This window comes from Motacilla alba, chromosome 1 (assembly GCF_015832195.1).
Source record: "Motacilla alba alba isolate MOTALB_02 chromosome 1, Motacilla_alba_V1.0_pri, whole genome shotgun sequence".
NCBI classification, from domain to species: Eukaryota; Metazoa; Chordata; class Aves; order Passeriformes; family Motacillidae; genus Motacilla; species Motacilla alba.
The window spans coordinates 64,643,051-64,655,236 of NC_052016.1; the positions used below are offsets into that span (position 1 = coordinate 64,643,051).

General features: G+C 40.3%; 1 protein-coding gene across 10 annotated transcripts in view; it reads left to right on the forward strand.

Annotated features, from left to right (window-relative positions):
- ENOX1 (ecto-NOX disulfide-thiol exchanger 1) overlaps positions 1 to 12,186 on the forward strand; it is a 353,080-nt gene that overhangs the window by 316,266 nt on the left and 24,628 nt on the right. For all 10 annotated transcript variants that reach the window (XM_038138455.1, XM_038138516.1, XM_038138544.1 and 7 more), the window contains one exon: positions 9,422 to 9,529. In XM_038138455.1, the coding sequence (XP_037994383.1) occupies positions 9,422 to 9,529 (108 nt within the window). The remainder of the gene's footprint in view (positions 1 to 9,421; positions 9,530 to 12,186) is intronic.

Sequence of the window (12,186 nt, forward strand, 5' to 3'; positions counted from 1 at the left end):
TCTGTGCAGGAAGTTGTAACAGCCAGTAAGGCATCATAAGGCTTTTTTTCCTCATCAATCTTTTAACCAATCTACCACCTATTAAGTTCCAATAAGGCTCAGCTGGCATTGAGGTCTGCAGGTCTCAGATCCTTCACATGTGTTGTTAACTGTCAAAGCCATTCTTTCCTGTCACATACAAATATTCTGAAATGTCAGAAGCCACAGACACAGATGCTGGTAGCTGAAAATTGCTGAATCTGGTGCTGTGTAAGTGCCATGGCCATTGTAACAATTATATACCTTTAAATATACAGGTTCTAGTAGCAGTTTAGTGCTGAAATTAGGATCATTGTTGAATAGATGGAGCATGTTATGGGTATATTTATTAATATAGCCTAAGTGCAGAGGAGATTTGTAGCCTTTTTTTATTCCATCTACCTCTTGTTCACCAAACATCTATTCAGCATACAACCCAACCAATGTACTTATGCACAACTATAAACTGATTCTTCTCCAAAGCAGCATTAAAGAAGAATAAATATAAGAGATTAAAAAAATATCCCTTTTATGTGCACTTTACCTGGTAAATAAATAGACCAGAATATTTATGTTGGAAATGTTTTTAATTGCAGTATGAATTGCAGTTAGATATTTTTTCTTTTTTTTTTCCTGTAAAAGTGGCACTGGAGTAGTAATGGCTGACTTTAAAGGGAATGAATACAAGTTAAGTGTGAGGAACTGGACCCAACATCCAGATGTTCACTTCCATGCCTGTTCCTTCTCTCACCCAGTGGCTGATATTTGAAAACTGTGTAGAAATAAATGATCTCCCAGGAGAGAGAGAAATGTTCCTATAAGTGTTGTCTCAGTTCACTTGGGCTTTTCAGGGCTCTGTACAGTAGTCCAAACCATGTTTAAACTTCCAGAAAACACTTACTCCTTTGATCATATTAAACAAATAAAAAAAAAAAAAAAAAGGAGCAGCTGGCAATTAAGTGCTATTTATTTACCAGATCTCAGACAAGCCAAATGGCTTCTCTTCTCTGTTTAACAACCTTTCTTTATTGAAAGTAGTGTTTGATTTCCCACTTCTGCAACCACCACTTCAATAATATTAGGGGAGTGTAAATGAGGGCCCACAGATACTTTAGGCACCATATTCTCGACAGCTGTTCTAGTTGTAAGATGGAGGAGAATAGCATCTTTTTTTCCTGCTAGTGCTGATAAAGCTAGACTGAGATTGGCAGCAAGAATAAACCCTTCATAGAGAAATAATTGGGTGCACACGTTCTATTTACAATATGAAATAAATCAACTAATATGTTCATTAACATGGTTGTGTAGTCTTGTGGTGGTAAAGGACAAATCTTTTAAGTTTTACAGTCCAGTGATCTTACATGAATTTTTTAAAATATCCTAAATACTAGCATTGGCTTGCTGATTAGAATTTCCAATTGTGTTTGATGCTATCAGTGCTAAGAACTCTGTTTCCATTACTAGGAATTGTGTTTCAGTGGAAATTACACTGGGTAAATTGATTCTCTTCCATAATATTGTTCTTCTAATTAAATTTTTATTCTCCATCAAAATAAATAATATATTTTTTTCTTGAATCGGAAATCAAAATTTAAAAGATCTGTTTTGGTTTGTTGAGAAAAGGCATGCTGTATCATGCTCATTTTCAGTCCCATGAAAGAAAAGATGGGATCACACTGCTCAAGTGCCATTAACTGGTGAGGAGTTACCCACAGTGGATAGTACAGGTGAAAAGCTGGAGAAGATGATGTTGTTATGACTAGATGATCACATCTTTCTTTGACTGTGCATCATGCAAGGTGCCAACTTGTTACCTTGTAGGACAGATACAAGGGCAGGGGGAACATGACACTTATTTGGGATCACTCTGCCTCTTTCTTTAATCAGGATCAGGATCTACTCACCTGCTGTCAGTAAAGTCAAGGGCTATATGATATCCCAATCACCTCATTTAGCAAAGAAAGGAGGGAGCTTTATTGATGAGGTACACTGAGCTTTTGTCAGGATTCTCCCCTTCACAGGCCACCACCAAAATAAAGGACCTTGCGTAATTTGCTGTGAAACCCAGATCCCAGAGAGGGATCCCTGATGCTATAGAGCTAAGTGTCTTATTAGTATATTTAAATGCTGAGACAAAGGATTCATTCTGTAACATTCCTAAGGACTTGGTCTTTTCTTCAGTTGCTGCAAAAGTCCATAGCTGACTGAAGACAACTTGTCCATCTTGATAAGTAAGAGGTATACTTGAAAATTACTTAGCAGAGGAAAGCTGTAGACTGTCTCTTAAACTGTTCATTACAACACCCATGTTCTCCTTTCCTCTGCTGCCCAGCCCTAAGCACTGCCTCCTGTAGCTGGTGTAGCTGAATTGCTAAGCCTCACTGAAACAAAAGAAATTGAGAGCTAATTCTCTGATATCTATCAGCTATCCTCTAGAATCCTAGAAAAATGTAAGTCAGAAGATACATCTGAAAGTCAGATACACCTCTCCTCAAAACAGAGGCATCTCTGGGGTTGTCTTCGTTTTGTTCAGGACCTTGTCCAGCTATGGTCTCAGTAAGCCCAAGGATGGAGAATCCATAGCTTCTCTGAGCCCTTGCTCAAGAGGTTGGCCACCCTCACTGTGGAATATTTTCCTGCTGTGTAATAAAAATGTTTCTTGCTGTCTATTTGTCCTCAACCCTTACTCAAGAAAACCACCACCTCCATAACCTCCCTCTAGGTAGTTTCAGTGTGTCCATGTCCATCTGTCTTCTATTTTGCTTTTCTTCTTAGAGTACAAGCCTGCCTGCAACAACTCTGAACACTGTAGCATCTGTAGGACCTCTGGAGTCTGTCTGAAAACAAGGGAAGGGAAGCATGGCAAACACCTCCCTAAGGAAGCAGCTGGACAGATTTGTTCTTTAGTGCCACCACACGCAGTCCCCCATCAGATGTGTGTCCAGCTCCTCGGCCCCCTCAGAGGTGGTTAACCTGTAGAGCAAACGTGTTCAGCATGGTCTTTGCCTCTGGCCAGAAAGCCAGGAAAACTCACTGTGCAGATGAATGCCCATCAAGCAGGAGCTGGGCGGTTCATCCATGTATACCTCTTTACCCGCTCTCTTTCATCATAGGAAACCCTATTATCCATCCAGATAATGCCGTCCATACAGCCAGGGTCACAGCCAGTCCCTGAGAGCTGGCAGGGATGGGAAACATTGCACTATTACACTGTGTTTCTTTTTAATCCCTTAAAAAGCCCAAACACACAGCCATACTCTTTATTTTAGTAATGTCTTGCTGCAACATGGGTAACTTCCTTGAGGGCTCATTTCTAAAGCTTCTTTGACTTGTCTTTCACATTCTCCTGTTTCCTTGGTGATTTGTCAGGCCTCATCAGCGTCTCGTTACTAATGCATATTTGCTCAGCTGGGAAGTTGCTTTCTCATTATTCAAGCCTGCCATGTGCTGGCCATTTGTGATATGAAATCTTGTCTGTCTTGCAAAAAGAGAAAGACGGTCTTCCAGACAGTCCATGGGAGTACTGGGAGAGGGATTTGTATTTTTATTTTGCAAATGGTTGATTTCATTTTAATTCATTTTTTCTTTTCCTCCTATCTAAGGAAGATTTTGAAAGGAAATGTTTGCCATCCTTCCCCTCTGTATTTGTGAACAGCTTCTAAGAATTTCAAAACATTAATTTCCTTGTGATTTTTCTCATTTTCCATTTGGCAAACTCTTAACTTCTTTTTCTTTATATAAGATGAACCTAGGAAAGATGGAACAAGGTTTTACTTGAGGAAAAAGGAAGAGGTATAATAAAGCATCAGAAATTGCTATCATAAGTGAGTGCTTTAATTTTTGGGTAAACTCTGCAGTCATTTGAATGCCTGTGGTTTCGTACTTTTCAGATGTCTGATTCTTGTGTAGTTTCAGTATTTCACTTCTGCACAAGTGAGTTCTGCTTCCCATGGTTACTGTTTTACATCTATGCCTCAGTTTCTTTTGGACTGAATAAGGTAGCATTGATTGGGATACAGCCGGCCTATTTGAGACACATAAGTTCCACCTTCTTTTTAGGCACTTAATGAATCTATTTTCTTGTATAGGGATATATTTGCTATAGATAATAAGTGGAGAGTAATATGAGTATGTTTCTTCTACACCTTATATGAACAGGAGAATCCAGTTTGCCTGAGTTCACTGGGTGTTGAAGATGACCATTCAACTGAGTTGGCTCAGTTAAGCTGTGTGAGAGCATCCCTGTTTGACTGATACACTGATTGCAGAGACCTTTAACAGAGATCATCTTGGACATTCTGCAGCTACTCCATAAATGGGAGAGTCTGTGCCTCCTTCCTGTGCCAGAACAGGCTTGGTTTGCTGACACTGCCTGCACAACCTGTGATCAACGTCAACATTCCCACCCCAGAGGTGTTTTTTTGTCTGCTCCTCCTTCCTGCCCTTTCTTTAAGATCTTTGTAACCTTTTCATACTTCATTTCAAGCAGCTGTAGAGAAAATCATAAACAAAATAGCAGGGGCAGGACCATTCAGCCGTATAACTGCTAAACTTGTGGCAAATGCTGGTTTTTCTTTTTCATTATTCTGTCAGCCTTACAGCATCCTAAGTACAGCCTCAGGCCCTGTGGTTGCTTCTGATCTGCCTCCCTTTTCTTTGCATGAAAAGTTGTTGGTTTCATGCTGGAAATCATGCTTTCCTTATGGGATCCTTGTCTGTCCAACTAGGCTTGGGATGCGACCACACTTCTGGATACGCCCATATTTTATATTCAAATCCACACTGCCTTTTGGGGAGCAATGAAGAAATGTGGGCAAGGAGGAGGAGAGGAAAGAGAAGGAGTATTTCATGGCTGCACAGTGCTACACAGCAGCAAGCTATTACTTTTCCTTTAGGACTTCTCATATATTCCGAGGCAGTGTGTGCTGCTCAGTTGTTAGCATTCTTGGCCACACTGGCACTGCATTGTACACAGCCTGAGTAATTCAGCTGGCTTCAATAATGCCATCTATATTTAATGTTTCAGAAGCTGTGAAGATTGGTTTAAGATGGTAATTTTCTGTCTGTGCTTTTGAGATCTGTGCAATATGGGTGGTACTGAACTGTCTCTGGCAGAGATTCAGCATTGGAGTGGGAATGTGGGGAAAAAAATATCAAAATAAAACACACACCCTCTTCTGCCCCGCATGTTGAAATTAGCTACCTGCTTATTATGTACAGAGAGGATTTGGTCCTCACTAAAGAAAGAATAGTGATATTTACCATTACTATGCAGACCAGTTCCATATTTGCCACTGGAAGCAATGTCTTGCATTTTTGGGGGGGGGGGGGGGGTGTCTAAAATGCATTGATTGCTCTCTGGACAGGCAACCAGGATGTTAATTCTTTCTGGCTTTCCCATCTCCTCACTGGAAATACCAGTAAGAGGATATTAGTGATGTCTGGTCCTACTACACATACTACACAGCTCCATCTCCTAGGGTCAAGCTGGCAGCCGTGATGACAAATGCTTTTGGTTGCATGTAGACCAGCTGAGCTTCCAGGCTGCTATTGGTGGAGCTCTGCAGGTGTCTCTCTTCAGGATCATCAGAGCTGTGATGAGCTCTGTGATGTGCTTTTCCACTTCCTGACACTTGCATTTTGGTTCAGGAAAAAGACACTTCCGTAACACGCAGGGCATCCTCACAGACCCAGAGAATTGCACACTGGGGACATGGAATAAAACAGAAATATGAGCTGGTTATTTCCTGGCTGTATAGCCATGAAATCAGTTCTTTGCCTGATAAAACTGGGTAACTTCTGTCTGAATGCTGTGTCACAAAGCTGGGAACATCAGGGCTTAAAGGGAATGGCCAAAGATGTGAGACAAGATTGAAGGAACAGACACTTGTGTAGCTGTAGTGACCATCAGTATAGTAGGTCAGTTTGCTACACTAGGAAACTCTGGCAGAAAGGCTATGTGAGATGGCAAAATAGGTGGAACACTATCAGACAGCATAATTATTGAAACCAAGGATTTTTTTTTTGTTTTGATTGATTGTGGTATATAGTTGCAAGAAATTTGAAGGGCAAAAGAACTATCTATAGGATGAATTTTTACTAAGTAGATTTATGTATGAAAAACAAAGTCATTCTGAATAATTAATACCTACATCTGGGCATCATTCATTATAATCTTTGTGGAAAACCTATCTGTTTATAAGCAGGCGTGACAGCAGTCCCTGTTATGAAACTTGCCTCATTTCTGCCAGTGTAAGATCCTTTTCCCGTTTGCTTCTAACTTTGCCAAACATCACATGTTTGTGCTGAAATTTTTCAGGCTGTTCATCTGTCTTAGGCTGATATTTTTTTTCAGTCACATTTATTTTTTTTTTTTCCAAAATGAGATTAAAGGAGAAAAATATGCTGTTTGGCAGGTATAACTCCTTGTTACAACCACTTGGTTGTAACCACTCAGGAAAAGGAAATATGCAAACCCGACCCATGCAAAATTAGCAGTTCTGCAGCTTTTAGAGATAAATGTGAGGGAGAGAAAAAGAAAGTTAAACCCCCAAGGGATGGCTCCAAATTTTAAATAATTTTGACATTTCTGGAGGTTGAATGGGAAGATCCCAGTCCTGTGAATGAAAAACCTTGTGTATGAATGGGAATAGGATGTCTTAATTACTCTGCTTTCCACCCCTGTGAAAATAGGACACATTTACTGTCTTTGGAGCCTATGCACAGAGAGTAAACCTTCAATAGTTGACAGTTTAACCACTAAGACTGCTAGGAGGTTTTATCTCATATCAAGTGCTTTGTAGTTCATACTCCAATAAGAATGCACACTCTATTGCCCCAGGGAAACTGAGAATGTTGGATATTTTCCTGGGATTCCTGTTCCTCGCTGGTCCAGAGCCAAGTACAAAGATGAAGAGCATCACATCTCGTCTCTCTCTCATGCTCTCAGTGTCTTCCACACCAATTCCTCCCATGCTCAGACAGTTTTGGAAAAATTGCCTTAAACACAAAACAGGAAAAGTCAGGGTCAAAAGAGGAACTATATAATTAGACTAAATCACAGTGGGAGATCACAGTGGGAGATGTGAAAACAAAACAGTGGAAGTTTGTGAGCTGATCCACAATAAGTGAATCATGGCCATGGAAGAACCATGGGGAGGAGGTGGGTGGGATAGAGAAGGAGGTTTAAATTCAGTTGTGTAAACAAGTTCAACCCAAGAGTCAATCTTGGTTTCCTCTTTGTAGCAGTTGTTCACTAGTGAAAGATAATTCAGGAGCAGGATGAAATGAAATCTCACTTGGGATCTTCCAGATGTGATTTTATGTTGTTCAAAAGGATGGCCTGTAGGGTTTTTCCCAGAAGCTGGAGTAATATTCTCACACCAGGATGAAGGTGGAGTCTGGCCACAGTGGTGAGACATAACTGCTCAGAGAAGACTCTGAAATGGGAGCAAAGACTCCTTTCTCATGATGTGTTCAGGTGTGTGAGGTAAACATGTTGCAGCTGCAAAGGAGAGGACATCTCACCGGCTGCTATTAGGTAGGTGACAGTCTGCTTATCACACCTCAGGTGCTTCAGCTAGTGACCACTAAAAGGGTTTATGGCATCTTTCTGGTGTCTTGTGTTCTCTGCCTCTCTTCTGAGCACTGCAGTCCATTCTCTCTAAATTGCAGATGTCAGCTAGAGCTATCCTAGGTGAACCTTAAAGTATGTTATAACATGAGTTTACATGGGGTGACTAGATGGTCACCCTTCTGCATGGGAACCTGCATGGGTATCAGTGTGTGACCTATGATGGTGTACACAAAGCCAGTGTATCTTCTGGAAATGTGGGAAGTAGTACCCAACAGGCAAGCAAGGTGAATATGCCCCTGTTCGAGAAATGCTAAAGCAGAATTTCCCACATGAAAGTTGGTTGGGTATGAGCCTCAGTGGAAGAGACCTATTTAGTTCATGGAAAACTCTTGAGATTCAAAATGATCTTGTGCTGTGGTAGAGTGAAAACACATACCAGAATGTCTCTTGAAGGCTTCCAGGGAACAGTCCAGGCGGCACGATCCATCAAAAAGCTAACCAACTCCACTGGACTGTAGAGTGTGTGAGATATAATCAGACATACACCCACGTGTATTTTTACTTCAGTGGCTGAATTAATCCATCATACTGATGTTCACTTACAACAGAAATACACTACCAATAATTCCACCAGTCTCTGAAATGTCATCTGTTTCCAAGTCACTCTGAAAACAATGCTGACACCATGTCCTTTGATGCCTGGGACTTCCAGTGCAGTGGAACAAGGCCAAGACTTTTTCTAGGTTTGCTGTCTGTACCTTACCAAGAGGCTGAACACCTGCATCATCAGTTTGAGTCAGCCACCAGCCCTAAGCACAGCCATAAACTAAGCTTTACATGTAGGTACATGCTTAAATCAGTAATGCATGTTAGTAAAGCAATTAATAGTTCAATTACTCCTTTAAATGGATTGTGCTAACAAGCAATATGTTGCCCTAGAAAATCACAGTTTCCTTTCCTATTCACTGAGAGAAAGCACATACACTCTTTTCTTAACCTGTTTGTCTGCTCTTGCTCTTCATCATTGTCTAGCATTCTTCAAATCAATGCAAAAACACATAAGTATTTCAGAATTAAATAAATCTACTGACCTGCTCTTGACAGTCACAATAAATCTATGCAGAATCTAAAGCTAGCCAAGACCAGGGGACGTGGGCTTTTAAATATGCTCCTTCATCCCAGAATCCTCTTCATAAAAATAGATTTTGGTCATAGCTTTTTGTTTTGATGGTAGATCAGCAGTCTTCCTGGCTGATATATTGATTGTAGAGCATCAATCTTCCTGATCTAATAAAATATAGCGGCACAAGACAAAAAAAAAAAAAAAAAAAAAAAAGGGAAAGCTTTTGTCTTCTTGGCAAGTCAGTCTGAAAGCTTTCCAGAATATTGCTCTGCATAGAATGAAAATGGCTGTGGGCCAATGACTAATTATATTAAAGGGCTGTGCTTTTAAATTATTTATGTACCACAGTGTTTACCCCAGTCTTATTAAAACCACCACATATACTTCTACAAATAAGATTTTGGTTCAGACGAATGTGACAGTCACTCTGTGGGTGACATACTGTACCAGGAGTTTCTGCTTTAATGTAACAAATAGCTTGATGCACATTAACAGATGCATTACTCGCGGTGCACTGCTGCAGAAGGAGATGCAGATGAAAACAATTTACCTCTGGTCCATTTAGACACAGCAGATTATGCAACAATAATAAATGTAGGAGCAGACTGCAAAAAATTGTTTGAAATGAGGATTTGTCAAACTGGGGATTTTAAACTGCTTTGGATCCAGACAAGGCTAACCAGAAACTTCTTTTGTTTGTGCAGCAATTGCTGAGCATCCAGGAAGAATTAAATAACAAAAAATCTGAACTGGAGCAAGCAAAGGAAGAGCAAACGCATACACAAGCAATGCTTAAAGTCCTGCAGGAACAGGTGAGTGATTTTGGCAGGAGGAAAGTGCTGGCTTAGGCATGCTAAGGGGAAGGAAGGCAAAACCATTAGCTCTGAAAATCTCATGGCTTCAACTCCAAAATCTGAAGGAGTCTGACCACAGAATATGTTGTGAGCAAGACCTAACCTTATGTGTCCTGTCTGTCTGCTCTGATTAGGCTAACAGAGTTTCAGATAATAGAGTGAAAATGGACCCTTACTTAATATTATCCAATATTGGATTTCCTGTCTTGAGTAATATTTCCTCTTATGTATTCTACATAGATATCAATGAGAAGTGGTTTTGCTCTGAATTTAAAAAAATGTTTGGGGAGTTAAATATAGCTGAGACAAAACAGCTTTTTGTCCTTTTAAGAATAGTATTGAAAAAACATTTTGGCATCTCCTGTTTAATTCACACAAGTATGAGCGTATAAAAAACTTACAGTAGCATTATCATAATGGCATTAAATAAGTAGTTATCAATGCACTTATTTAACCAGTGAGAATCAAATCTCTGTAAATCTGATTATCCCACCTTCTTTGATACTAAGGTGTTCTATGACACAGAGAATACGACAGTATTGTTTTATAAGGATGGTAAGATGGATAGCTACACAGCAAAAAGCAAGTCTGGCCCTAAATCTGTAAATCTAGAGAAGAAACAGTGCATTGTGTGCAAGCACAGTGTGCACAAATATGTATTTTCTGTATAGACCATGGGGCTTGGACACACTGAAATTGAAAATCCCCACCTGTGCGGCAGAGGCTCAGTCTCTGCTTTCAGACCTTATTTTAACCTTTTCTATATAAACTTTCAGCTAAAATATTTGATGGTTAGGTTAAGTATTTGCAGTTTAAGGTCTGGGGGATCTGAATTGCTTAGGTGGCAGAGATTCAAAATGCTGATGATTCTAATGTTCAAGATTTTTCATGTATGTCTGAATATGTCTGCAGACAGATGTATACATTTAATGTACACATTAGGAAAAGTAAATTTTGTTTATTTCTGATTTTTTTATGCTCATTATGAAAGCTAGGACATTGTTCCATATTTAACATTTATCTTTCAACATATCTGATGACAAATATATTCTACAAACTAGTAATTTAGATTCTGGAAGCTTTTATGTTCTTTGCAGTTATGGTCACAGAGATGACCTAAATGAAAGCTGAGGCAAGACTGTAATACAGAAAATGCCATGAGAAAGAATGGATTTGGTAATGATAGAATCTTTATAAACACAGATTCCACCAGGTCTCTTGAGTTAATTGCATCTCATTTACATTTTCACATGAGTATTAAGGTACAGCATTATAAAGTGCTTTAAAAAAAAAAAAAAGAGAAATGGAAATTGCACAAAGTTATTTTATATCTTTGTACCAATTATATGCTGCAAAAACATATAGGAAGATCTTGCAATGTGAGGCCCAGTAGGGACCACCAGGGCAGACTTCTGAATCTCTGCAGACTGTTGCTAATTGCGAATCAAATGTGCACTCATGCTAGGCAGACAGGCGAAACAGTAGCTGGAAGAAAGGCAGGCTAGATCTGCATTTCTCTTGAGAAACAGCTCTGAAACGTGCCTGAGGCCAAGACTGTAAGTAGCCAGAATTCCTGAAGAGTGCTAGGCAGCCAGTGTGCTCCTCCAAGAACCCTGAACAAGTTCCAAAAGTTTCCAGAACAGCAGAAGCCTTAGCACTTAATGACCCCCACTTGCCAAGACTCACAGCTTTCCTTTACAAGCACCAAGCTTATCTGTGTGTTTTATCCACAATGGGTATTGAAAATCATGCAGCCAAGCCAAGTAAATAGAGCATTTCTTTCAAAAATAAATAGCACAGGACTCCTGCCTTGACTTTATGGCTTGGCTTTGAGATAAGTTTGCTAAAAATTGCCTTTTTATCCCAAGCTGGCACAAGAATCCTGCCCTGCCTCACTCAGGGCATGTTTACATGGGGGGTGCAGCTCCATCTGAGCATAGCTGCTCCATGCTCCCAGCCACATCCAAGCTGGGATGTCCTGCTGGGAGAAGTCTCACTTGCTGGTGTACCATATTGCATTGCTGTAGTCAAAAGGCTTCTGAATCACATCTGCCACGTGCCCGTGAGGTCTGATTGTCTGAGGAATTCATGCCCACTGGTTTGAGTCAGGTCTACCCCACCACAGCGTTTGATTTATCAGATCCTTCTGATTCCTTATCCCTTCTCCTTCCAGGCACGCCCCTGGTCGTTGCTGGCACTAGCTCTGTGTGTTGCCTCAGCACGCTGTCCACTGCTAAAATCACACTTGCCCCTGATTTACCCTGGAGTCAGAGTAAGGGGCAAGGCAAGTCCTGTTTTTCCAATAATGTGCATTTTTCTAAGCTTCACATTCCAGCATTTCTCTATTTAACACGTAAGAGAAGAATATAATTTAAATAATAATTTAGAAAAAAATACATTGTACAAAAAGGGACTTGACCCCTTTAACCTATGGGAATGCAGCTGCACACTTGCTACCCTTAAGTTTTCCACCACTGCAGAGGTTCTAGTCTTGGCAGGGATGCAAGCACCTTCTTGCCTAAGCTCAGGCATCCTTTTCAGAGCATATAAAAGTGTGCAATAAAAGAGATGGAGAGGCTCAAGCATCCTCTCTGCATTATATCAACTGATGAAAT